Source organism: Lethenteron reissneri, chromosome 32 (assembly GCF_015708825.2).
Source record: "Lethenteron reissneri isolate LAM-NWPU_2019-01 chromosome 32, ASM1570882v1, whole genome shotgun sequence".
NCBI classification, from domain to species: Eukaryota; Metazoa; Chordata; class Hyperoartia; order Petromyzontiformes; family Petromyzontidae; genus Lethenteron; species Lethenteron reissneri.
In genome coordinates this window covers 12,158,039-12,184,561 of record NC_083810.1, presented here as the reverse complement: position 1 = coordinate 12,184,561, position 26,523 = coordinate 12,158,039, and the positions used below count along the sequence as shown (strand labels likewise).

The window sequence follows — 26,523 nt, the reverse complement described above, 5'->3', positions numbered from 1 at the left end:
GAAGAATGATACGTTTATTATTTTACAAGTTGTTAGTCCACTCCAGAACGTACAAGTAAATACACAGCATGATAACAATGGCAGCTCACACACGGGCGTGTGGGATCTTCACTTGCTTGTGGAGGGTGGCACATCGTAGTCAGTGATTGTCACGATACATTATAAACTAACCATACAATATTCTAGAACAAGGCCGTAACTATAATATATAATATATATTCAAATATGCTCAAAATGTCCCCCCCAATTTATTGCTATAAAATAGATTTCTGTTTATATGATTGTGGTTATGATTGTACTTTATTAATCCATAATCTCTGCAATTACATACAATGCAACAAGAAAAGGTAAAAAAAAACAGAGCAATGTAATACAATACACTATTAGACATTATTGTAAAAAATAAATAAAAGTCCATCCTATGTGTAAGTGAATTTTTTCATATTTTAGGCAGGAAATGGCAGGAAATTCGTTTTCAAATTTAGATTTTGTCCCCCCCAATGTTGACTCCATGGCTACGGCCTTGTTCTAGAAACATGAAAAGACACTTCCCATTTAGATGAAGGTGGTGTCCGACTTGTGCGTTTATACCGTAAATGTCATAGAAATAACTGTCTTCTCGACAGACCTGTTCTCCACCTGAGGACGGCTGCTTGCGTTGTGGCCGAAACGTCGTGAGAATTATTTTATTATGTTTTATTTTTATTATTTTATTATTTCCATTCTACGTGACTTTACCGAAAGAACCAAGAAGATGAACTGGGGGAATAACCGCTGGTTTCATATGTCATACATCTATGATTTAATATGCTCTCCAATGTAAAATTACCAATAAGGTAACTGCAATTGGCCTGACCAGCAAGCAAACAGAAATCAATATATGGTAATATAATAAAAGAACAGTGATAGCTCTTTTATTTTCTGCTAAATTTAAAGCACTTTCATAATTTCAAACATATCACCGTAGACTGTTTTAGTTATAAAAAAAAACGCTTAACATGTACATAACACTGCAGATATGGGTAGTCGAAAACGCTCCGTTTAACAATTGATCACCGTCGGTCATCATCTCTGCACTGCCGTACAAAGGCCTCCTCCGCACGCTGTCATCACCATTCTCTCCGTGTCTTGCGAAACCACAATCCGTCCCACTCCTGTCGGCGTGAGTTGATTTCATAGCTCCATCTCCCTGGCCGTTTACGCCTCGGTGGGACACATTCGCCTTTCCTTTGGCGAGGTTAAGTTGAAACGGCAAATATCAAAAATATAACTCGATACACGAAGCGCAGTCTAACAAAATGCTGGCAACAAAGCAAAAGGCCTGACGATATAGGTTTGATACAATAAGTTAAAAATGCGGCTTTAATATATCAAAATAGATAAGCAGACAATATGTCTCCTTCATATATTTGACGAATCATTACTTAAGTGGTATTTAAAAATAGCAGGTGTTTTTCACATTAGTGATTTTTTTTTTTACATAAAACTAAATACAGTATGGTGTGTAAAACATTGTCATTCATTCACTCGTGGATACTCGCTGCATCCTTTGTAAACCTTTTTTTTCATAGCAAGAAATCTTTCCCACCATTTTTTTTTCCAGTTGAACAAGAAATAATACAATCTAAATAAAATACACTACGCAGATACCTTCGTAACACACACAACACAGTAGTCATAGTTAACGTAGTGTCTACCTTCTTCCTGTTACCGTGTCCTTGGGGCTGCCCCAGGACATATCACGGCAACAAGATCTCACAATACAGGAAGACGGGAGAACTACATGTCAATGCAACGTCTTGAGTGGTTTTTATGTTACACAACTGACAAAATAACTCCCAGTAACATTAATGTCCCGCTAAGACATACAGATTTCGCGGGACAACCACCTCAAAAATAGGACGTCCTAAGAAAACCTGCGCAGGTGACAACACTGCCATCTCCGGACGTTGATTTTAAATTTACTCTTCTCGCGAACGGCAGCTTTTCCGTTTAGGAAGCCAACGGGGCTCTCTGCGGCCGGGTTTCCAGAGTCTTGGTGCCACTGCGGCAGATTCTCTCCCGGCAGAGGCCCCGCGGAGCCCTCGCCACGCATCTCCCGGCGAGGCGTCGGGAGCCCGCCCGCCCGCCACCAAGGTTGGCCGGTCGCCGTAGCAGGAAGCGAGCGGCGCCGCTCACACGGGCGACACCGTGTAGCGCACGGACGCCCCGTAGGCCGGCGGCGGCGAGGAATTCGCGCGGCGGCCGATCATGTGCCTTGGCTCGGTGGCCTGCAGCACGCGGCCCAGGTCCTCGTGCGAGAACAGGTTCTCCCCATGATGCTCGCCGCCCGGCTCATCATCGAGGCGGCGGCGGCGGTGGTGGTGGTGGTGTTGGGCCTCCTCCGCAGAGCGCCCCGGCCCCTCGGACAGCAGGGACTCCTTGCTTTTGCTAGAAGCGTTTTTTACGCAGCGTTTGGAAGGAAAGGGTCGGGTGGGTGGTGTTTGGTTTGGGAAATTTGTGGGAGGGTGGGTTTGCAATGAGAACACACGCACACACAAATTCCAATTAAAACAAAACGTGTGGCCTGTTCGGTTGAAGCAACAACAATCTCTTCACCGTTTTTTTTTTTTTGCGATACTCGTCTTAGGTCCTCGTCCCCTGGCCAACAACAATTATTTAGCCGTTTTTATTTTTTCCAGGGAAAGAACAGTGCCGGACGTTTTGTGCTCGTACCCGAAGGCTGCCGACGACCGCGAGCCAACCTCCAGCCTCTTGAACTCCTCCGAAGCCAGAATCATCCCACTGTCCGTCTGGTTCTCCTGCGAGAGCGGAAGCAAACACAGCCGCTGTGAAAAATCCGGCCGCTGTAAACGCCACGAGCACACGAAGGCCGTGCGCTCGTCACGGCTCTCGTGAACAGACTGCCGTCGATAACGTGGCCCCGGGAGGCAGCGTGTTGCCGCTCGTTGCAGAGGTTCGCGGTTGAAGCCACGCGGTCGGCCCCGGTGAATACTGCGGTTTCTATTCATCGCAAACATTACGTGCCATCTGCCCCCCCCCCGCCCCCCTGTGTGTGTGTATATATATACTGGCGTCACGCTCCGAAATTTGCCGAATTTGAAAAATTAGCTGCAAATTGCTCAATTGGGAAAACATTGCCTTGACTGCAACATTTTGCAAGAACCTCCTGAAAAAGCCCTGCGACTCAGAGAAGCTTCAGCAGATAAACAAAGGGAAATAATATTATTCTAAACCAAATTATGGGGATATAATCGCATTTCAATGGGACAATTCCGGGGAGCCCAGAAATATGACTCCTTGACAAACCATAAAAAATTGTTTTGGCTAAAAACTTAAGTCCGTGGGCTACACTGCCAAGCCCCCTGCTGCAAGGTAATTTCCATGAGAGAGTGAATTGAGCTGCGTGCCTTACATACGGTGCGGTCAATGGCTCGTGAACTAACAAAACATCTCGCTTGAGTTATGCACGATCGTGATGGCGCCCAGTGCGTGCCTATTGCCTTGATAGAGATAAAGTTTCACAATATTCACATTCCCATAACATTGGGAGGAGGGGGGGGGCGGCTGAGGGCTGAGTGCCCCCCCCCCTCTCCGCCCACGTTAAGCAAGGTAACGATGCAGCGTTGCATATGTACGCGTCGCGCGCTTCGGGCTTGGGTGTTTGACGCGTGGCCTGGCTTCCTACCTCTCGCGAAACCGGAGTCGTTTTCTCCAGCGGCACCTCGTCGAACGTCTTCACGCTCACGGGACGGGCGATCTTCCTGCCCGACGAGGAGTACCTGCGGGAGGCGACACGTTCGTGTCCATGCAGCAACAAGTTCGTGTCACGGCGGCCACTGGCTTTTTAGAGTCGACCTTAGGGGAGGCCAATGACCGGTTCAGACAATCGTCACTGTGTGTCGGCCGTGAGGGAGATTCAAGCTCGGGTCGACAGGTTCGCAGCGCAGCGCGCTAACCAGCACGCTACCGCTTGCCACGTGTACGTACATATTCTTGGTTCTTTCGGTAAAGTCACGTGGAAGGGAAATAATAAAATAATATAAATATAAAAGAATAAAAATTCTCACGACGTTTCGACTGCAACACAAGCAATCATCATCAGGTGTGAAATCCACAGAAAGAAAATGTTTAATTTAATTTTTTAGTATCGCAAATTTTTTCTAATTTTCTTTCTGTGGATTTCACACCTGATGATGATTGCTTGTGTTGCAGTCGAAACGTCGTGGGCATTTTTATTGTTTTATATTTATATAATTTTATCATTTCCTTTCTACGTGACTTTACCGAAAGAACCAAGAATATGAATCCCTGCAGTCACGAAAGCTTTAAATCACGTGTATCTACGTTGAACTTCTTTCACGCCGTACGTAGCCAACCGTGTTAATCGGAGATGTGGGATGAATCCTTCTGAAACTGTCACAGAGCAGCGTGACCCTTCGTTTTCAAAAATGGTCCACAGAAGCAGACACCACAGAGCTACCTCTGGTCTCTGATCAAGTGACCTGTGGTTTACACAGCAGGGGCAGCGCTGTCGCACCTTCACTGCTCCTGAGAGCAATGCTCGTCACATGACGGACGTAGCAATATGTTTTTTCACTCTCAGAATTATAATGCACCAAAATTGTGTGCAGAACCAAATTCAACGTGATGGGTTTGTTGAGCGCAGTCATTGATGACCGTGTTGAAACCATCAACTCACTACACTGAAGAACCCAGTTTAACCACAAGCGGCTGTCTGGATTCAAACCCAGGGTCTCAGCGGTGTCTGCTTAAGTACACTTAGTCACATATTCACTTTAAGATGTTTTCTTGTTCATGTTTTTTGTTTGTTGCGGTTGCACCCGATTTAAGAGCCGAATGGCTCACAGGGCGATACCTAATAAATGAACTTGAACTGCTAAGCCAACCAGCCACCTCCCTGCGACCTGGTTTTAACTCTTAAGGTCCGCACAAAACACGAGTGGCAATCGATGTCTGACCTCCTCGCGATGAACCCGTCCTGAAACCGCAGTACGTTGACTGTAGTGCAGTGTGGTTGACATCGGCACTTAAAAGACAAAGGCGGTTGGGCATAACGCTTATTGCCATATCGACCTGAACGGGTGACAACACTTGCGCCAATAGTAAAAGTCTACAGAGCGCGTCTTCGTTTGCACATGTGCGCCTGCGCCGTGTGTAAACATCAGCACTGGGGAGACAAAAGCGGCGGTGCACAGTGCTGGCAAGCCAACCCCCTCGTTTGCCGTGCCGGCCTTCATCGGTGCTCGGGAACAGCACTTTCCCCGACGGCCTTTACAAAAGGCTGTAATGGGGGTATCATTGTCTTCGTGGGCGCAAGCACAGCGATCGCTCGGCACCTGAACGTGGCCACGTTGTCGTAGTTGAAGTTCGGGTCGTGTGGGTCGTCCGCCGCACAGGGACTCGGAGTGGTGAGCAAGGAGAATCCCGATTCATCGTCCAAAGCCACCAGGTAGTCCTTCCCTCCCTGCGCCCACGCACACGGGGGGAGCCACGTCACGTGGGTGTGCGAAGGGGACGCTCGTTATTGCGCCGGTAGCTGCGAGCGTGACTACTGGACATATGTGAAAAAGAGCTTTATAGCTCATCGAATTCCACCTAGTATTAATACATATTCTGCACGCACGCACGCGGACATCTCCTTCTCCCGATTGTATTTTGATTGTGCATTCAACGGTGTGGCATGAGATGAAGAGTTTATCTACGTTAAAAAACAATAACTCTAGCAGCGAGCAGTAATATCCCCCCCCCCCCCCCCCCTGCGTCAGAGCATGGCTCTGCAAGATGAAGTTACAAAAGCTGCTTTTCATGTCGCTTCAATCGGTCTCTCTTCTTCCTCGGGGAATGTGTTTACTACATCCACGCTCGTCGCACACGCAGAGCGTTTGTCACACGTCAAGCTGATCTTTTTAGAATTACTATTTTTCGAACAGCTGGGAATCTGCCACATTAGGTGAAACGCAACATTTTGCGTGATGGGAGTCTCCGCACAGTCGCGAGGTCACCTGCCCGAGACCATCAACTCGCTACGTAGCTGTGAACCCAGTTTCATCGCGCGTCACTCGACGCTGGCATTCGCAAAGCCAAGGCCCTCAGTGGTGCTGGCTCAGCCCCCGGACATGGCATGAGCCCCGAGCCTCCTCTCGGCCACAACTTGCTTGGCAAACATTATCCCCTCGGCTCGATGAAATGCACGAGGTCAGTGACGGCGCTAGGCATAAGCAAACTAAGCACATCCTTAGGGTTGCCAAGAAAATCAAAAAGGCTGCGGATGCATGGAAAGGAACAGGGGCGCATCGAATATCAATTCGAATTCAAAACCTACTGAACACAACGCAGCTAATTACCATCAAAACGCTCGTCGTTCTCACTTGCCCCCGGTTTTGTCTGTGTCGCTCTTCTCTCATCCAACTAAATTTTTGTCCCTTGTATATACATCGCCATCTCTTGTCCATGTCCGCACTAGTCCATTAAAAGATTGGGAGGGGCGGCTGCTTGCAATGTGCCAGGACCCCAACACAGTGAAGGCGCTGTGGCCGGTGAGTCTTGCTTGCCTGCTGCACGCTGGCTTGCAACAAGTCCCCCAGCCGCTCCACCAGCTCCGAGAAGGTTGGCCGGTCCAAGGCGTCCCCACACCAGCTGTCCAGCATGATCTGATAGCTGCCGGGAGCAAAGGCACAGGTCAAGATCCATCATATAGCCTCAACAGACTGCAGGGGCAAGGCAGCTCCTTTTAAGGCCGGCACGGTACGCGTAGGTGGGTGGGTGGCCAGCACCACGCCGCTACCGGCAGCACGCCGCTACCGGCAGCACGCCGCTACCGGCAGCACGCCGCTACCGGCAGCACGCCGCTACCGGCAGCACGCCGCTACCGGCAGCACGCCGCTACCGGCAGCACCACACTATCGGCACCGCCAGATAAACTGCGGCAATGGCTACAGTAATGGTGATCAGCACGGTGAGGGTGATTTCATGATTATGGAGACCGCATGTTGATCAGCACGATGGCTGCAAATTTCCCTCCATATTCGTCGATCGGCAGGTCACTGTGGTGGGTTAAAGTGTGGGTGCATCTGCCAAGCGTGGAATCGAAGGCCAAATATGCTCGAGAAGGGCTCTCCAGAGCTCCCTCTGGTAAAGACACTTCCACCAGCAATGGTGCGAAACAGACATTCTTGGCCTGTACATGTACAATCCCCTCGTCAATGGAGTTGGCCAAACACCCCAATTTATAGGGCCACATTGCTTAGGCAATCGTTGGCGCCGGTTCTAGCTGTCTTCCCGATTGTCTGCGGTTTCCCGCACCTCTGAATCGAAGGAAAAATCGTGCACGATACAAATTTGTGACGTTGACTTTAAAAAACAAAAATCTTCACTGATTAAAATTTCCATATTACTAACAATGGACAAAATGCAAGCTCTGTTGGTCAGACAGAGGCGGTCCAACATTCTTTGTTGTCGACCGCTCTCCGATAAAGTTGGACAAAATCCATGACAAATATGTGCGAAGAGATTGAAATGAAAAGCTGAACAATGTCTGGCAGGGAGACCTGGAATTCAGCACTGAAAGTCCAGACGCCGGTCTCGATCATTCTGAGCACAGGGACACTGGAGCCAGGAAACACCTACGCACCTGTGTCAGCGCCTTGACCTCCCATGAGTGGGACGATGATGAGGGCAACAGAAGACGGCGCAACAACATCCGCTGTTGTACTGCACTCATACGCTCCTGCGATTTTCTATCACCGATGCTTTCACCAACCGTATGGTCAAATAACCCCCATTTACCCGCACTGCTTGGGAACAGCCTTCTCCAGCAGTGGATTGACAAAGGCCTGCCTCTTCTTGGTTCTTTCGGTAAAGTCACGTAGAATGGAAATAATAAAATAATTAAAAGAAAACATAATAATAAAATAATTCTCACGACGTTTCGGCCACAACGCAAGCAGCCGTCCTCAGGTGGAGAACAGGTCTGTCGAGAAGACAGACATTTTAGACTGTCTTCTCGACCAACCTGAGGACGGCTGCTTGCGTTGTGGCCGAGAAGACAGACATTTCAGACTCTGTCTTCTCGACAGATCTGTTCTCCACCTGAGGATGGCTGCTTGCGTTGTGGCCGAAACGTCGTGAGAATTATTTTATTATGTTTTATTTTTATTATTGTATTATTTCCATTCTACGTGACTTTACCGAAAGTACCAAGAAGATGAATCCCTGCAGTCACGAAAGCTTTAAATCGAAAAAGGCCTGCCTGTGTATGTACGTGGACAATATTGTTAACTGACTCTTGAGAGTGCACTGAAGGTGACACACATACCCAGGTGGAACCACCACAGTTCATCGGTGAGTGTTGGTGATGTTTGATGCACGTGCGTGGAAAGTTTGAGTTGTGTGTAAGGAGCGGTGGCGCAATGGTTAGCGCACCGCGTTACGAGCCCGGCGACCCGAGTTCAATTCCCCAGCGTAGACAGCACGAGGTGCGTATCACTTCACCCGCATACATAAAAAAAATTCACAAATCACAATTCGGGGGTCATGATTCGATTCAGCAATCAAATTTTTCTTGTATCGTGTTTACCATCTCGTTTGTATTGCTTCTCTTTTCCTATCCAACCTGTACAGGTTTGTTTGGTCCATTTGACTCCGTGTAAAGTTATAATTTGTATAAAACTTTACACGCAAGGTACGATGCATGCATTGTGAGCACAGTAATCGTGTAATCGATGAGTCAAGGCATGATTACATTCCAATGGATCTTCAAATGTCGTGGGACTCCCTAGGGCAACTCAACCAAAAATGAGTAGCTGATAAGGTGTGGGGGTCATTACCACTGACCGCACCACACCTTCATTTTCCATGCATGACACAAATGCTATCAAAGGAACCTTTGTCCTGTGTGTGTGTACTGTAGTGTATGTGTGTATGTATGACGAGGATAAGCGGTGGCAACGGTGGTTAGTGAACTGCGGCTACACAAATTAAATTCCTGGCCACGTGCTAATATCCGTGGAAAGGGAGTTTTTTTTCTACCAGTCCTAGGTCTCCCCCCTAGGTCGACTCAGCCACGAACGAAGATAAAAAGGCAGTGGGGGTGCGGAGTTCTTTTGGCCATGCCGCAACCGACGCACGCTGACCGGGTGGTCGTTAACAGCACTTGCCCCAACCTTTTGAACAGGCTACGTGGGAAGTCTTTGTCTTTGCTTCGTGCGCGTGTGTGCGTGCGTTGCCTCACATGTCAGGTGTGCTGTACTCTGGTGGCCGCATGCGGGTTCCGTCTTTCAGTCGCCGGCAGAAGTCTTCATCGATCTGGACTCCGGGGTAAGGCGACGCGCCTGCAAAATTCCAAACGGTCAACTTTTGTTGATTGAATTTTGACTTCAAACTTCCGCGAATGCAGGAATTCATATTCTTTGCTTATTTCGGTAAAGTCACGTAGATAGAAAAAAAATCAAGTTAATAAAAAATACAACAAGCACTAATGTAGTCTGTAGCCTGGTTCTTAATCGGATTGAGTGTACTGTCAATCTATAATGTAGACTGTAGCCTGGTTATTAAGTTTGGTGAGTGTACTGGCAGTCTATAATGTAGACTGTAGCAATGGGTATTAAGCTGGGTGAGTGGACTGGCAGTCTATAATGTAGACTGTAGCCTGGTTTTAAGCTGGTGAGCGTGTTGGCAGTCTATGATGTAGACTGTAGCAATGGTTATTAAACTGAGTGAGCGTACTGGCAGTCTATAATGTAGACTTATTCTGGCTCTTTCAGTCATAAAATAAAAATAAGAATACAAAAAAAAACCACGACGCTTCGATCGTAACACAAGCGGTCGTCATCAGGAAAGGGGGGGTTAACCTCTAAAGGCAAACTGCTTATAAAGGTTTAGAGATGGACAGGGCAGCTAATGTTAACGGAGGAGAAAACCCCGACACCGGCAGTAGGTCTACACCAATCAAAGCATTGCACCTCGCTCCACACACACCACACTGCTGACGGTGGAGGTTGACAAGAAAACACAACCATTGGAACCTTATTTGCCAGTCAAAATATGATAATTGGTTTTTTACCCTTCTATCTGGCAACAAAACTGACACTTTTTTACAGGGAGTCATGTTTGCATAGACCACAATACCTGCAGTCATAATGCAAACAAAAAACACAACTCTGATAATGTGCACTGTCCTTGAAGTTGATTGCTCCACACCCGAGACAGCTTTCCTTAGAGCCTAGTCTCACATGAGTTGGACCAGATGACGCCAAAAGGCGCCTCCTTGTAAAAAGGTGTCAGTTTTGTTGCCAGATAGAAGGGTAAAAAAACAATTATCAAGAAAACACAAATCAAGTCATGACCCAAAGTGGTTGATGACATCTTTCCAATGATTGCTGAGCTTATAACCATCCTCTCGGTTGAAATTGTCTCTGTGTCTGTACATATGGATGGCTTCATGAACGAATCTTTGTTGATAGCCAGTATAGGCTTGCAAAGTACTATCGTCTTAGAGAAATAAATTTGGCGTGAGCCAGCTGCATTAAAGTAATAATGATCAGCCACGGCAGAAGTATTGGTCACTTTATTATTATTTTTCTATCTACGTGACTTTTCCGAACCAAACAAAGAATTTTGTTTATGAAGAAACTTGAAAAAAAATGCCCGATCTTGACATTTTATGACCAACTACGGCACTGTACAGCTCCGCCATGTGTCTTCGGGTTGCACCGCGTGTCGCTCGGCACAATGTCCGACGTTTCGCTCCACGTGCTGGGAGCTTCTTCAGACGGTACAACCCGAAATCACACCAGGGAGCTACGCAGTACAACTCGGGCACTCTCGTTTGTGGGACACCGTAAATGTTACCCTCCTATGGAGAAGTTTTTGCCTCCAAAAAACAAATCTAAACCATCTTATTATTGGTTCTTTCGGTAAAGTCACGTAGAAGGGAAATAATAAAATATTTTTTTTTTAAGAATATGTAACTTATTTGTTTGTTTGTTTATTTTATTATTTCTTTTCTTTATTTTATTATTTCCCTTCTACGTGACTTTACCGAAAGAACCAAGAATATGAATCATTGCAAGCATCGAAAGCTTTAAATCGCAAACTAAACCATCTTGTTAGCATTGTATTGAGGCGTAAAAAAATACTATAAATGTGCGTGTCAGTTGATCACGCAAATTGAGACGAATCGTCATTTCTTAGAACACTTTCAGTGCGTACAAAACGCATGCAGCGAAGGGGTATGCATCATTTCAAACGTTTAAACTTGCAGCATCAAACATCTCGAGACACGAGTTCCGTGACCGTAACGAGGCGGTCGTAATTGTTGCAATAATTCAGAAGGATCCGTCCGGTGGACTCCCGGTCGCGTCTCTCACGGATGCTGGGCAGGGAAACCCCTGAGGACGCATTAGCGGCAGGAAACCAGACAGACCGCGTTCCCATTAAGAAGCTCAAGAAATAACTCAGCTTCTCCGATTCGAATTTATACGAGTCGAGTAAGTTCCCGTTTGCCACAACTGAATTTTGTTTATCTTTCAAATCCACTACTGCTGGCGTTGCGCCATGCAATTAATGCGTCGTTTGTTAGTGAAGCGCCCTCATTATAGGGGCCGTCCCTAAATGACGTCACGCGATTTTGGACGATTTTTGACCACCCCCCTCCCCTCGTCACGCGGCGTCACAAAGTCAGACCCCCCCCTCAAATATGACGTCACAAAGCTCTGCCCCCCCCCACCCCCCCAAATAAAACATGCTTCAAATCGCTTTAAACTATTGTCATTGTAGTGCGTATTTAATGTGGCGCTGCACTCTGATGTTGTAGGAGAAAACATTTATTAAAAGGTCTATTTAATTAAGTAGAACGTGTTGTCTACATTTATTTAAAGTTGCGCATTTTAATGTGTCACATTTCTCAAACCCCCCCCCCTCGTCACACATCGTCACAAATATCTGACCCCCCCCCTCCCCTAGGTGCGTGACGTCATTTAAGGACGACCCCATACATATCTGCGTGCTAAATTGAACGGTACCCATTACATGTTTCTGATTTCAATAAAAAAAAACTCGTTCACTGCACCCTATATGAATTTATTCGACGAAACCCAAAGCACGCGTCCCTTTTTAAATCCTTTATATTAAGTTTACTTGCTTGCTTGCTTGCTTACGACCGTGCAAATCTTTCGGTCGTTTTTTAACCCACTTCCCGTTATCCAATCGAGCTGACATTTTGCACACAGACTCGTTGTGCGAGACAATTTATTTTCGTGAAAAATTTTTTCCATAACTTTACACTTTTTAGGGAAATGTTTTGTATATTTAATTACCAATTGCTTAATGGTGGCAGGCAATCATCTGACCCATAGGTGGCCGCCATCTCAAGCCAGAGGACGAGAGGACTCTAGCCGCCACTCATATAAAGGATTTATAGTGAAAAACTTTGTTTTTACGGGTTAATTTTTTATCATGTTCGCGAGCAGGACACGTTTTGTGTTTGTCGTACGGACGTAGCCATTTTCATTTACCGCCTCAATTTATTCAAAAATTTTCAATGGAATGAGCAGCACTTATTTGACTGGGGAAATGCTTCATTCGGAAACCCAGTCGCAGAGGTGGAGGCTCTTGAGATGAAGGCGTCCGGGAATAGACTGCCAGTACACTCACCCAGCTTAATAACCAGGCTACAGTCTACATTATAGACTGCCAGTACGCTCACCAGCGTAATAACCAGGCTACAGTCTACATTATAGACTGCCAGTACACTCACCAGCGTAATAACCAGGCTACAGTCTACATTATAGACTGCCAGTACGCTCACCAGCGTAATAACCAGGCTACAGTCTACATTATAGACTGCCAGTACACTCACCAGCGTAATAACCAGGCTACAGTCTACATTATAGACTGCCAGTACGCTCACCAGCGTAATAACCAGGCTACAGTCTACATTATAGACTGCCAGTACACTCACCCAGCTTAATAACCAGGCTACAGTCTACATTATAGACTGCCAGTACGCTCACCAGCGTAATAACCAGGCTACAGTCTACATTATAGACTGCCAGTACACTCACCAGCGTAATAACCAGGCTACAGTCTACATTATAGACTGCCAGTACACTCACCCAGCTTAAGACCAGGCTACAGTCTACATTATAGACTGCCAGTACACTCACCAGCGTAATAACTAGGCTACAGTCTACATTATAGACTGCCAGTACACTCACCAGCTTAAAACCAGGCTATAGTCTACATTATAGACTGCCAGTACACTCACCCAGCTTAAAACCAGGCTACAGTCTACATTATAGACTGCCAATACGCTCACCAGCTTAAAACCAGGCTACAGTCTACATTATAGACTGTCAGTACACTCACCAGCGTAATAACCAGGCTACAGTCTACATTATAGACTGCCAGTACACTCACCAGCTTAAAACCAGGCTACAGTCTACATTAGAGACTTCCAGTACACTCACCAGCTTAAAACCAGGCTACAGTCTACATTATAGACTGCCAATACGCTCACCAGCTTAAAACCAGGCTACAGTCTACATTATAGACTGTCAGTACACTTACTCAGTTGAATAACCAGGCTACAGTCAACATTATATACTTTCAGTATGCTCACCAGCTTAATAACCAGGCTACAATCTACATTATAGACTGCCAATACGCTCACCAGCTTAAAACCAGGCTACAGTCTACATCATAGACTGCCTGTACACTCACAAAACTTAATAACCAGGCTACAGTCCACATTATAGACTGCCAGTACGTCCTAGAGACGGCGGAGGAGAACTGAGATTGGCAACGTCGTCATTTAGAAAGTGAGCAGGGAACTCGGATGCGTTGGTTGATATTGCCACGCAATGTCCCCTGGCACCGCTGCACGCTCCCGGTGTTACTGCTAGAACGCAAAGGGCCTCGCAGTCAGTCTGAGGTTACGTCAGCGGAGCTCTTTGTAAAGTAGTTTAATGTGTCCACAACACCCATGACTGATGCAGTGTGGGAAGACCTTCACATGGCGGTGAATTGACACGGAACTGCAAGTGATTCATATTCATAAATATAATTGCTATGATTCCGATAACATTTCTCCAGGGGTTTGCCATCGCAACAAAAGCAGGGTGAGGCCCTTATTGCGTCACTTTGGAGGCTATCCAGCCAGTAGATTTATTAACTGTAAACTCATGACACCAGTGCCTTTTTCTCAACACAGCTTGGCTCTTCGGAGTGATGAATGTATCTTTAAAAATATATATATACGTGAAAGAGAACGAAAAAATAACTTCACTCATTACAAAAATGTCTCTACGGCTCGACTTTGGTTGCCACCTCTGAGGACAAATCAGAAGAGGGACGAACGAACTACACGTGAATACTTTTTGGTGCTTTCGGTAAAGTTACGTAGAAGGGAAATAATAAAACAATAAAAATAAAACATAATAAATTAATTCTCATAATTTGTAGTGAGAATTATTTTATCATGTTTTCTTTTTATTATTTTATTATTTCCCTTCTACGTGACTTTACCGAAAAAAAAACAAGAAGAAAAAATAATACATCACGACGTTTCGATCGCAACATGAACGGTCGTCCTCGGGTGTAAAAAAATAATCCAGCAGTGGAACTGCTGAACCAGCGAGAAAGCTGTTACAACATGTGAATATCATTATAATACGAGTTTTATAATATCACAACTATCGTCGTATACCTTTAACCAACTATCGTTACGCAACTGACTAAAAGACAGGACTTTGAATGTACTTGGAAGACTTCACAGAATTCCCGAGGTGGCGACCTAAAATAAAAGGGCGATTCTAGGAAAACTCAGACCAGGTGGTGACTCTGGTTTGTACCTGCAGATGTCTGAGCAAGCGGGAAAGATCCCTGGTTATTAGAGCACGTCATTCTAAGTCGTGACATTGCTGAGCAGGTATTTTTACGTGCCCAATTACAGGCTTATTATACAATTCGCTCCTTATTTATTTTTTTATTTTGATGCCTCGGCCCACAGTCACAATTTAATCCGCTTGCCCTGCTGTCACAAAGGCTTTGCGATCTCCCCGTATCTCTGAATCACTTAATGTCTTTGCACAAATGGCTCATCCATGAAGCCGTGTGCGGCTCATTCAATTATTTTCTGGCCCACGTGACAATTTCAAAGCATGTGATCGATTAGGTCACTGTAGAAGAATGAAAGAGCGTGTTCTGTGCGCCAACGGCATCATGCGGTTTGTTATCGCGGAAATAAAAAAAAAACTTAGTGCAGCTCCTTTCTCGTAAGTACGAACTAATCTGCGATTCCAGCCCTCATGAGAAACCGTCGGAGCACGTGGTCATGATCTCTGCCTTCCTTGGCCTCAATTCCCGCCAAGACAAAGGCAGGTGCAAATTAGCTCCGAATCTTAACATCGCGAAATTGTAAAATCAGCTCCCACAGCACAGCAAAAAAACGGATTTCGAAAACCCTCCAGAAAAATAGAGACTTGAACCGTCGTGAGAATTTTATTGTTTTATATTTTTATTATTTTATTGTTTCCCTTCTACGTGACTTTACCGAACGAACCAAGAAAACTTGAGGCTGCGTTAAATATATTTGGCAAACAATAGAAAAGATTAAGACATTTATGATAATGTTCAACCTTTTGTCTATCAACTGCTGGATGAAGGCCTTTTCAATGCAGTGTTGGTCACGGGGGTTGTATGGCCATACTTCACCACGCTGGCCACAGTGAGTTGTTTATGCCGGAGGGAGGGGGCCCAGAATGGACACAGATATATTTCGCCACTGATGTTAGCTGTGGACCGGTACATAATGCAGTGCGCTAATCACTATGGCACTACCCCCCCACCACTTCCCCTACAAAAAAGATGTTATTTCAGTAAAAAATAATCCCAACTTGTTAATATTCAACTTTGCGAAATGTAAATTTGCAATGTTTGTAGCTGTACTGTTATTTTAGGAAGTAAAACAAAATCCTGCTTATAATTCAACCCTGTTAAATTTCTATTCGCAATTTTCGTGCCAAATGTTTCCATTGCTTGCGACAAAATGATTGCTCAGTTGCCCCGACCTTTTTCCCCCGACGTGCAATTACAATTCTACTTTTAAATCCACCAAAAAATTCCTCAATATTACTCCAGTGTCATGTCATTAGACAACGTATCAGATTGGGATCTCTCACAGGGCAGCGCAACCACCCATGTTAAAGGGTGACCCACTGATGCAAATATCACAGAGCTAGTGTATGACATTTCTTCTAGCAAACCTCTGGCCCACACAGCAGTAGGAAGCACTTTCCTGCCCGCTATGTGCACAAGACATGGGGAAGTGGTCAGAGCGCTGATCTGGCAACACTGAGATCCTGGGTCGGAAAGCAGCTATCTGCCTCTGATTAAAGCAGGTTCTCAAGTGTAGTGAGTTGATGGTCTCATAAAAAAAAAACATCATGTTAAATTTGGTTCTGCACTTAAATTGGATAAACTCCAGCTCTAAAAATGAAAAATTGCAGACATTCCTAACGAGTCAAGACGAGGTTGGCGGGAGGGGGGGGGGGTCCTAGTTGGCTTCCCTCAGCACCGCGCTTAAGTTCTCATGGAATATTTTGCAGGTCACTGGTAGACTTGGAGTAGGTGACACGTGACTAGTAGCTTCAGCCATAGCGCAAGGCATACCCGATGCGGTGTACCAGATGTGAAACAAGTGTCTGGGTTACCGTTAGACTGGAGGAGTAGGCACGTGAGCCGTAGTGTGATTGTTCGGGGTGTGCAAATATTTTTTTCTGGGCCGATGACCCAGACAGATCCGGCCGACATCAAGGCATCACTCACCCAGGGAAAAGATTTCCCAGAGAAGCACTCCGAAGGACCACACGTCGCTCTGCGTGGTGTACAACTTGTCAAAAATCGACTCTGGGGCCATCCACTTGAGCGGCAGACGAGCCTGAAAATGTCAGTGACAGAGCAGACACCGTGCATGTATGACCTGCTGCAGGAACGTAAGCTATGTTGGCAAAATGTGCAGAACTGAAAATAAATACCAGCTATTAATAATCCACCAGGTGTCCCGAGTGCCTTGTCAGTCACGAGGGGTTTTCTGTTACCATACTTCACCACGCTGGTCAGGGAAGGGTGGTGTGAAGCAGTGTGCGGTAGGGGCAAGGTCATGTCAGACGTTGCCGGAACTCAAACTCGGGTTGCCGGGTTCACTCTACAACCACTCTGCCCATAATGATATTTGCATGTTTTTAAATCCTTTATATTAAGTTCGCTTGCTTGCTTGCTTACGACCGTGCAAACCTTTCTGTCGTTTTTTAACCCACTTCCCGTGATCCAATCGAGCTGACATTTTGCACACAGACTCGTTGTGCGAGACAATTAATGTTCGTGAAAAAATGTTTCCAAAATTTTACACTGTTTAGGGAAAACAAATTAAATATTTAATTACCAATTGTTTAATACTGCAGACAATCATCTGACCCATAGGTGGCAGCCATCTCAAGCCAGAGGACGAGAGGACTCTAACTTTGTTTTTACGGGTTATACTTATTTTACTTCTGTAAAATAAAAGTTTAACAAACAAATAAAAAAAAGAGTCTGCCAAAGAGGTTCTGGCTGGCCAGGGCCATATTTCAAGTTACAAAATGCAGAAAAAAACATTGCTGGGCAAAATTATAACAAATTCTTGAGGTCTCAAGTGAAAGCACAGTGGCATTCCAGTGAAACGATGCTGTTCTTCTCTAGCGACACTCATACACACATCGGCCAAAACGTTCCCAGTTTTATCGACAAACTTTCTGCGGGCATAACCGCATGCTCGTTGAGTTCATGCAGAGTTTGCAGATGGCTTTCATTAAGAATGTTAAACGGCGCTTTAAATGCTCGTGTAGAGATTTGCCGCGTCTGCCCAACATCAGACCCCGAGCGGAGTTCCTCTAACCAAATGGTATTGGAATGAAATGAACACAGGTGATTTCCATCCCTAACCCTCAATTATTTACCAAATAGGTGGGAAGGGGGGTGTCTGCAATTGCCGGGGGGGTAGGAAATTATGGCAAAAGTCTTTTGCAGCCTTTTGGCACTTGCTTTCTTCAAGAGGCTATCTTGCGCTGACAATTCCTGAGGAGTGTCTTCCGATCGTCCTGATCGCGAGGCTGTTGGCATCCGCGATAGTAATGCAAACCTGCGCGAGATAAACCCCTCCCAAACAAACGCAGACGTCAAACTATTCCTATCGCATCACGGGCCACGTGCAGGGGCTTCTCACGCAGCGCCTTGCGGCTGCTCGCCGTCGAACAAAGGCGGCGGCGGTCACCGCATCGAGCGCCTTCAGATGCGCTTCTGCGGCCGTCTGGAACGCTCTTCCTTCCCATATTAGGAAGCCGCCGGAGCTAAGCACTTTTAACTCGAGATTGAAAACTCATTTCTTGAGAACTGCTTTGTGTGTTTAGGTTGTTGTACCCCCCCCCCCCCCCCACCCACAGTTGCAATCAGCACGGACGGCTACGTACGGTGCGAAAGAAGTTCAACGTGCATGCATACATACACGCCTCCATCACTCCCAGGATACTTCTACCTCGCTTTTCGTCAACCCCCGCCCCCCTCCCGGGCCGATTGAGCGGAACGTCGGACATCGTGCCGAACAACGCTCGGCGCGGCTCGTAAACACGTGGGTGGGGGGGGGGGGATGCGGTGGGGGGGGGGGGTAACTGAGGAAGCGGCCTTCCCTCGCGGGGACGGCCACTTCCACCGTGTGCCCTACTCACGTCTCCCTTGCGCACGTAGTCCGGGTCCTTGTAAATGTCGCGAGCGAGGCCAAAGTCGCAGATCTTCACCACGTTGTTGTCGCTCAGGAGGATGTTGCGCGCTGCCAGGTCCCGATGGATGCACTGTGATGACGGCCCCCGTGGAGAGGGGGGAGGGGGGGAGGGGGTTGACGGATCGACGAGGTGGGTGATGAATGGGGGGGGGGGGTGAACGAAAATGTAAAATATAAATAAATTAAATGAATACCAAAAAAAGCCAGGGGCATAACTGTGGGACGGAGAGCTGACATGCAGGAGGGAGGATGGCAACAACAACACCACCACAAAAAACAGGACGTACATTGTGTGGAAAACTGAATTTTGTAAAAAAAAAAAAATTACGGGAAATGAAATGTCACAAGAACGAAAGACAAACGTTTAGGGGGCTTGTCACGGTTGTCTATTTACGTCGATGCAAATTCTACAACAGCAAAGCTCCCTGTAGCAATTACGTAACGATCCCTTGTACTTTTGTGTGCACAAAAGTTGTGCAGCCCGGCGCTGCAACGATAAAGTTTCAATGCCGTCCTGATCGTTCATTTACAGCGATATTTCTAGCATGGGGCTTGTGCAGTACCCTTAGTAACTGGATAGCAGCAAAAAAGTACAGTCATACACATTGGTAAAAACCTGTGTTCACAGACCGCATGGATGAGTGTTATCAGAACAAAGATCTGCAAGGGGTTTAAGATGCACCAATCGGCGACGTCAATCAAATGTCGTTGTTGACGCTGCTCCGTTGTCAGTGGTGCACAAAGCGAGAATAACAACAACAACAACAGCAACAAGCCCAACGTGTCCCGTCAACAGCTCTGCCTCGAGAGGACGACTACAAAACGGGCGACGTTTCGGGCGACGGCGTCTCTACACGGCACGTCTCGACACTGGATTGGGATTTTTCGGACGAATCCAGCAAAGTCAGGAAAAAAAACATCTCTCGTCTTGGGATATGGGGACTTTCACCGGTTCAGGTGGTGAAACTGACTGGCACCGCGCGGAAGGTGCGGAGAAAACGATCACTGACGAATCATGGGACCTTCTTGGCCAGTGTCAAAATATAAGAATAGGTTTTTCCCATTTTTTCTGACAACAAAACAGGTGTTAAGATGTTAAAACGCCAAACTGAAACTTTTTGCAAGGAATCATGTCTGCATTAACCACAGATAGTTGTGGTGAAAATACAAACAAAAACCATGCTCTGACAGTACACACATTGTCCTGATGGTGGCATTGTCTTTGTGCTATTCGCATTTTGACGTCCTCTGGTCTAACACCGTTTGAGACTCGGCTCTAAAGAAAGCTGTCTCTGGTGTGGAGCAATCCGTTTCAAAGACGATGCATCATATACTGTCAGAGCATGTTTAATTGCTTGTATTTTCACCACAAGTACCTGTGCTCAATGCAGACATGATTCCTTGCAAAAGGTTTCAGTTTGACGTTTCAACATATTTACGCCTGTTTTGTTGCCAGACATAAATGGAGGAAAACCCCTATTCCGATAACTGCCGAAGGCGAGCAGAGGAGTGGAGTACCTTGCGGGAAGACAGGAACTCCATCCCGCGAGCGACCTGGAAGCTGTAGCAGATGAGGTCCTTCATGTTCAGCGGTCGCTTGCAGGTCTCGTCGAGCTCTGAGCATCAGACATCGGGCAGAGGACACGGCACGTGACGGCAATCACAGACGCCTCGAGTGGAGAGCAGCAAACAACAGCTAGGTGTGTAACGATGCATCGAATCTCGATTTTTAGCTTTCGTGACTGCAGGGATTCATCTTCTTGGTTCTTTCGGTAAAGTCACGTAGAATGGAAATAATAAAATAATAAAAATAAAACATAATTACATAATTCTCACGATGTTTCGGCCACAACGCAAGCACCCGTCCTCAGGTGAAGAACAGGACTTTGTCTTCTCGACAGACCTGTTCTACACCTGAGGACGGCTGCTTGCGTTGTGGCCGAAACGTCATGATAATTATTTTATTATGTTTTATTTTTATTATTTTATTATTTCCATTCTATGTGACTTTACCGAAAGAACCAAGAAGATGCATCGAATCGTTCAGTAACGATTCTTACGCTCACGTGCCTAGATCGAAGGATGGGTTATTATTTTTTCGCGTGTGTTGCAGAATGGACGCTGCTGCACTGCAATGGTTAGCGCACCGGACTTGCAATCCCCAGAGGTCACCGGTTCAATTCCATCTTCCAAGAGTGGCAGAGTTGTTAATGTAAAAAGAGATCAAGTGGAAACGGGCAGGGCAGGGCATGTCATGTCAGCAACTGACGAAAGGCGATGGGGAAAAATTACTGTGTGGATCAGAGACGGCATCGGAGAGTTCTGAGGCCACTATCCGACAGGAACAACTCATTTCTTCAGAACAGCTTTTTGTGTTTTAGTTCGTTGTCCTTCTCCCGCACCTGCGATGAGCACGGTTGGCTACGTACGGTGCGAACGAAGTCCAACGTGTGTACGTACAAGGGAATGGAAGAAAATTGGGGACGCCTTCGACCAGCTGACAACAGCAGCAGCAGCAGCAGCCAGGCAGTAAAGACAACCAACAACACTCACTACGCCTTTGGCGCTCAGCCTGCTGCTGCAGTCACCGTACTTCTGTCAACAATGCGGTCGGCTGAGATTTGTTGTGGTCAGCATGCTTCACTTCGCGAGCGAACGGGTGAGTGCGTGCCTTACCCGCACGTACGCACACGCACTCATGCGTGAACGAAATACCGAGATTGTGTTCTTATCTATGCACACGGGCACACGCGCACACACGGGCACACGCGCTCATGAACGCAAAGGTCCCCTGTATAGCCTGTAACAGACTCTTGGGGCAAGAGTGCTGTTAGTGAGCACTTATAAGAAGGCCAACACGGCACACAAGGGGGATGAGTGTCCAGCGGTATGCCCGCAGTGCTGATGTTTACACACCGCACCAGGTACTCATTTGAGGCTGCCCGGGACCGGTTCAAATATCCACCACTGATGTCGGTGGCCGTGAGTGGGAATCGAACTCGGGTGGCAAGGTCCGAGGCGAAGTGCGCTAACCGCTGCGCCACCGCTCGCTCGCACGCACGCCACCCAACCCCGCAGCGGAGCCTCTCGTCGGCCTGCAGCCCGAGAAGCGAAACGCTGGCACAACCACGGTCAAAAAAAAAATTATACTTTGGCTTCAGGTCAAGTTTATTCTCTTTTGAGAGAGAGAGAAAGGGAAAAAAAACCATGAAAAGGTTTATTTTTCTGTCAACGTAAAGTGGCACTAAACACGTTACGAGCGCTGGCGCTCGCAAGGCCTCCCCCGGTCGCTCAGCGCATCAAGCGCAGCTGCAATGAACTAGACTGCAGAGCGTGACCTTGAGACAGCGTAGACGTATGTATGTATGATGTTGAACTTCTTTCGCACCGTACGAAGCCAACCGTGCTGATCGGAGGTACGGGGGGGGGGGGGAAGGACAACGAACTAAAAGCAAAAAGCAGCTCTCAAGAAATGAGTTTTCAATCTCGATTTTAAAATGCGCAGCTTCAGTGGCCTCCTAATATGGAAAGGAAGTGCGTTCCAGACGGCCGCAGAAACACATGTGAAAGTGCGCGATGCTGTGACTTTGTCTTTGTACAGACTCGTATAGCGTACAAGTTCGTATAACGTCTCTCAATCCAAGAGGCGTGTTAACTCGAGTCTCGTACAACTTTAATCATGTCGATAGTTGTTGGCTTGCGTGATGGGCCTGTCCTCAAATGAATCAATGGGGACACACACGCACTACCCCACATTACACAGTAATTACACGGTAATTATAATATTATTGTATAATATTGAAGCCACCCGCACCAAAGTATTAAAATAAAGTCCTTGGAGGTGGGGGCGGGTAACATGGGAGGAGTTGGTTGGCGACAAACACCACATTTTGCCCTCTCGGTGGCAGATCCAAAGTTGAAGGGTTGGGGGATTGTGGTGAGATGGGGGCAATGCCAACCTCCCCCCCCCCACGTCCCTTGGGAGGTGTACAGCGGCCTTCCCGCCCGCTGTCGCGACGTCGCCCGCCCCTACCTTCGTCGGCCTCGCATTCCCTCAGCGTCTTGTCCTCGGCGAAGCCGGAGCTGTTGGAGCTCCGCGAGCTCGCCACGCTGTCGAGGCGACGCGTCTTCTCGTCCCCGTTCTCGCGCGTGTTCGCCCGGTCCCCGTGCGTCTTGCCCAGCCTCTCCTGTGGCGAGCACGGCGGAAACTCAGCGCACGCGCGCGACACCGCACGCGCAAAGCCCTGCAGCCGTGCAGCCGCGGTATCGCTGCCACAGCGCCGTGCGCACGACGGGGACAGCGGCTGGTAGTCGGGAGGTTGCTAGTTCAATTCGTGGGTAGGGGTAGACTCAGCCCATCATCATCCCCCCACCCCGGTCGATAAAATTAGTACCACTTTGTGGCGAAGTAAACCAAGGTTATCCTGTGCATAGGCTCGCCCCCTGTCATGGCAATGTGTAATTTCCACCACTGGTTTAGGACTGTAAGCAGGAGCTGAGCACAACCTCGGTGCACATTTGAGCAAGGAATCACCAATTTGAACCGGCGACCTCTCACCATTCCACCACGACACTGCAGAAGGCACGTGACCAGTAGCCACTGCCATAGCGAGAGGGATACTGGACGTGGTGTGCTGGGTGTGTAAATATTTTCTGGCTTGCTGACCAAGAGATAGCCGGCTGAAATAAGCCGCTGTGCACAGACAGCCCTTTCACCGGGTGTGCGAGTCGTGGGGGATATTTTTCCAAACTTTGCCACGCTGCTCAGCGTGGGTTGGGTGAAGACGGGGAGCTTAGACGTTGCAGCGTAGAAACGCGACAATGGATGTTTTACTGCACTGACCACTGCTGCCCACCACATACAGCCCACAGCCCCATGACTGCCCGCAAGGCGGTCGCCCAGCCAAGCACTGCCCGTGCACAGTTCCGCCTGGCTTCCGAGATCTGAAGAGATCGATCCCAGGTACCTTGTCGGTCACGAAGTCCTGTCTCTTGTTGCGGAGGTAGTTGGACAGGTTTCCGTACTTGCAATATTCCACCACCACCATGAGTGGCCCTGCGGTTGGATTAACAGGCGAGACGCACGGCAAGGGTGTCAGGGTCGGGGTGAGGCTTGTGAGCAACACTGCGCAAACCTCCCAGAGTGCGCAGAGCGGAAGGCACGCGTTGACATGCCGGCGTGTGCCAATCTGGTATGTGTGTGTGCCGGTACGTTGTGGGTGCTGATGCGGTGTGTGAGTTTGTGTGTGTGCTGGTACGTTGTGGGTACTTGTGCGGAGTGTGCGTGTGTGTGCGGTACATTGTGGGTGCTGATGCGGTGTGTGAGTTTGTGTGTGTGCTGGTACGTTGTGGGTACTTGTGCGGAGTGTGCGTGTGTGTGCGGTACATTGTGGATGCTGATGCGGTGTGTGCGTGTGTGTGCGGTACGTTGTGGGTGCTAGTGCCGTGTGTGAGTGTGTGAGTGTGGTACGTTGTGGGTGCTGTGCGGTGTGTGAGTGTGTGTGCGGTACGTTGTGGGTACTGGTGTGGTGTGTGAGTGTGTGTGTGTGTGCTGGTACGTTGTGGGTGCTAGTGCCGTGTGTGAGTGTGCGTGTGTGTGCGGTACGTTGTGGGTGCTGTTGCGGTGTGTGTGTGCGTGTGTGTGCCGTTGCATTGTGGGTGCTGGTGCGGTGTGTGAGTGTGCGTGTGTGTGCTGGTACGTTGTGGGTGCTGGTGTGATGTGTGTGTGTGTGCCGTTGCATTGTGGGTGCTGGTGCGGTGTGTGAGTGTGTGTGTGCGGTGCATTGTGGGTGCTGGTGCGGTGTTCACCTCCGGGTTTCGTGCACGCGCCCAGCAGGTTCACCACATTGAGGTGGTTGCCGATGTGGATGAGGATCTTCAGCTCTGACATGAGGGCATGGTATTCACTGGTGGTCGCCCCCTCTGGTGGGAAGGACACATTCGCGCACGGACAAACAGAGATCATTCATCTCGTGGCACTGAATTCCCAAAGAAGCTCCTAGGACCAGGGGCGAAACGTCGGACATCATGCTGAATAATACACGGTACAACTGGAAATCACAGCCGCACAACCCGATGCAGTATCAAGACAGAAATCAGAATTCACCCAAACAGCCTTTTTTTATAAATTGCTGAAGCCAAGAGCTGCTAGCGGGCATCTTTTATTGGGGCTGGCACGGTGCGGAACGGTGTGGGGGCAGCACTACGCCCTGTCTCCCCGGTGCTGATGTACACACACAATGTACCAGGTACTCATTTCAGGCTGAGTAGACCCAGGGGAGGCCCAAGACCGATTTAGATAACTGCCACCGATGTTAGCCGGATTCTTAGTGTAATGCACTAATCACTGAGCTACCGTTTTCTCTCTCCAAATACAAAGATCCCCGTATAGTCTTTAACAGACTTTTCGGGCAAGTGCTATTAACGAGCATCCTAAATACACACGCAAGAGACACACACGAACAAAGGCTGCCCATGTAGCCTGCACAGTCTGTCGCGGCAAGACAGCACGACGTGCCACGTGACTCTCCCACGTAGTCATCTGCAATTACCTGGGCCTGGCACGTGCATTCCGGGTGATGGTGGTAACGCGTCGTTAGCACTTTTTTCAACTTACGTAAAAAGTTATTATCGCGTGCCAGAAACAAAACGTCCCTGTCTATGTACAGCTCTCGCCATCTCGTGGGGGAGGGCAGATACGGGGGAGTGAGAAAAACAATCACACTCCCGTTAATGATGGAGTGTTGGATGACTCCCATAAATTAGTAATACGTCATTCTCTATACAGCCTTTGCGTGTTACGCGCCATTGCCTATAAAAAATGGATATCATAGAAATGTTTTATTTATTTTCAAGCCACAGTGTTATTGACCACTGTCCTGAGTGTTTTGTCAATTGTGCTTGTGCATCACTGCCCAACGCAGCCTTCATAGGTGCTCGCTAACAGCACCCACCCCAACAGTCGGTTACAGGCGATACAGAGAACCAGCAGCATCACCAAATAAGTCCCTTAAATTAAGGTCACAATAACCTGGCCACATGAGTTGGATTTACAACCAAGGCGATCACCGTTAGGGTCGGTGATATCTAACCTGTCCTTGGGTATCTCCTTCACCAATCCACACCGACCGGCGTGGTGAAGTATGGTCAAACAACCTCCATGACTTGCCCTTTATCCAGCAGTGGATTGACAAAAAGATGTAAATTGTTCTTGTTTAAAAAAAGACCCCTACGTATTACTATGAACAAGAACGAATCTGCATTTCCTGTGTCTGGAGTTCTTACATCTAGCAGCTGCCTAGGCTATCTGATCCAGCCTTGCTGGCAATAGACACCAGAATGAGTCCACGCTATTGGGAAGGAAAATATGTTATTTAGTACTTCAGGTTTAAATCTCCACTCCCTTCTTCGCTCTTTATTATTCCAGTGATGATGAAGATATGGGTGGGACACATTCTCAACCGCTGCTTATTTTAATACCGGCCTTCGAGTCATGTTGATGTGGGGAGAGGAAATGACCGCATGCAATAAGCCACTGTTGAATTATTGATATTTCAAACGTTCACTCAAGGATTCGAGCAACCACTTTAAAAACGAAGCGGCCCATTAGGCTGTGCGTGTTATTGTTTCAATGAACATTTCACTTGACACAGACGCTTAATTTTGCAAAAATAACAACTCCATGAGAA

At 47.6% G+C, this 26,523-nt stretch overlaps 1 protein-coding gene across 1 annotated transcript in view; it reads right to left on the bottom strand.

Annotated features, from left to right (window-relative positions):
• Nucleotides 1-26,523, bottom strand: part of FLT1 (fms related receptor tyrosine kinase 1) — an 83,327-nt gene continuing 56,804 nt past the window's right edge. The window contains exons 19-30 of the mRNA XM_061564013.1: nucleotides 24,644-24,757; nucleotides 23,803-23,891; nucleotides 22,869-23,022; nucleotides 20,354-20,451; nucleotides 18,783-18,905; nucleotides 16,849-16,960; nucleotides 9,254-9,353; nucleotides 6,576-6,681; nucleotides 5,361-5,488; nucleotides 3,689-3,782; nucleotides 2,716-2,801; nucleotides 1-2,430 (exon numbers count right to left, since the gene is read on the bottom strand). Coding sequence (XP_061419997.1) covers nucleotides 2,175-2,430; nucleotides 2,716-2,801; nucleotides 3,689-3,782; nucleotides 5,361-5,488; nucleotides 6,576-6,681; nucleotides 9,254-9,353; nucleotides 16,849-16,960; nucleotides 18,783-18,905; nucleotides 20,354-20,451; nucleotides 22,869-23,022; nucleotides 23,803-23,891; nucleotides 24,644-24,757 — 1,460 coding nt within the window. The 3' untranslated portion in view covers nucleotides 1-2,174. The remainder of the gene's footprint in view (nucleotides 2,431-2,715; nucleotides 2,802-3,688; nucleotides 3,783-5,360; nucleotides 5,489-6,575; nucleotides 6,682-9,253; nucleotides 9,354-16,848; nucleotides 16,961-18,782; nucleotides 18,906-20,353; nucleotides 20,452-22,868; nucleotides 23,023-23,802; nucleotides 23,892-24,643; nucleotides 24,758-26,523) is intronic.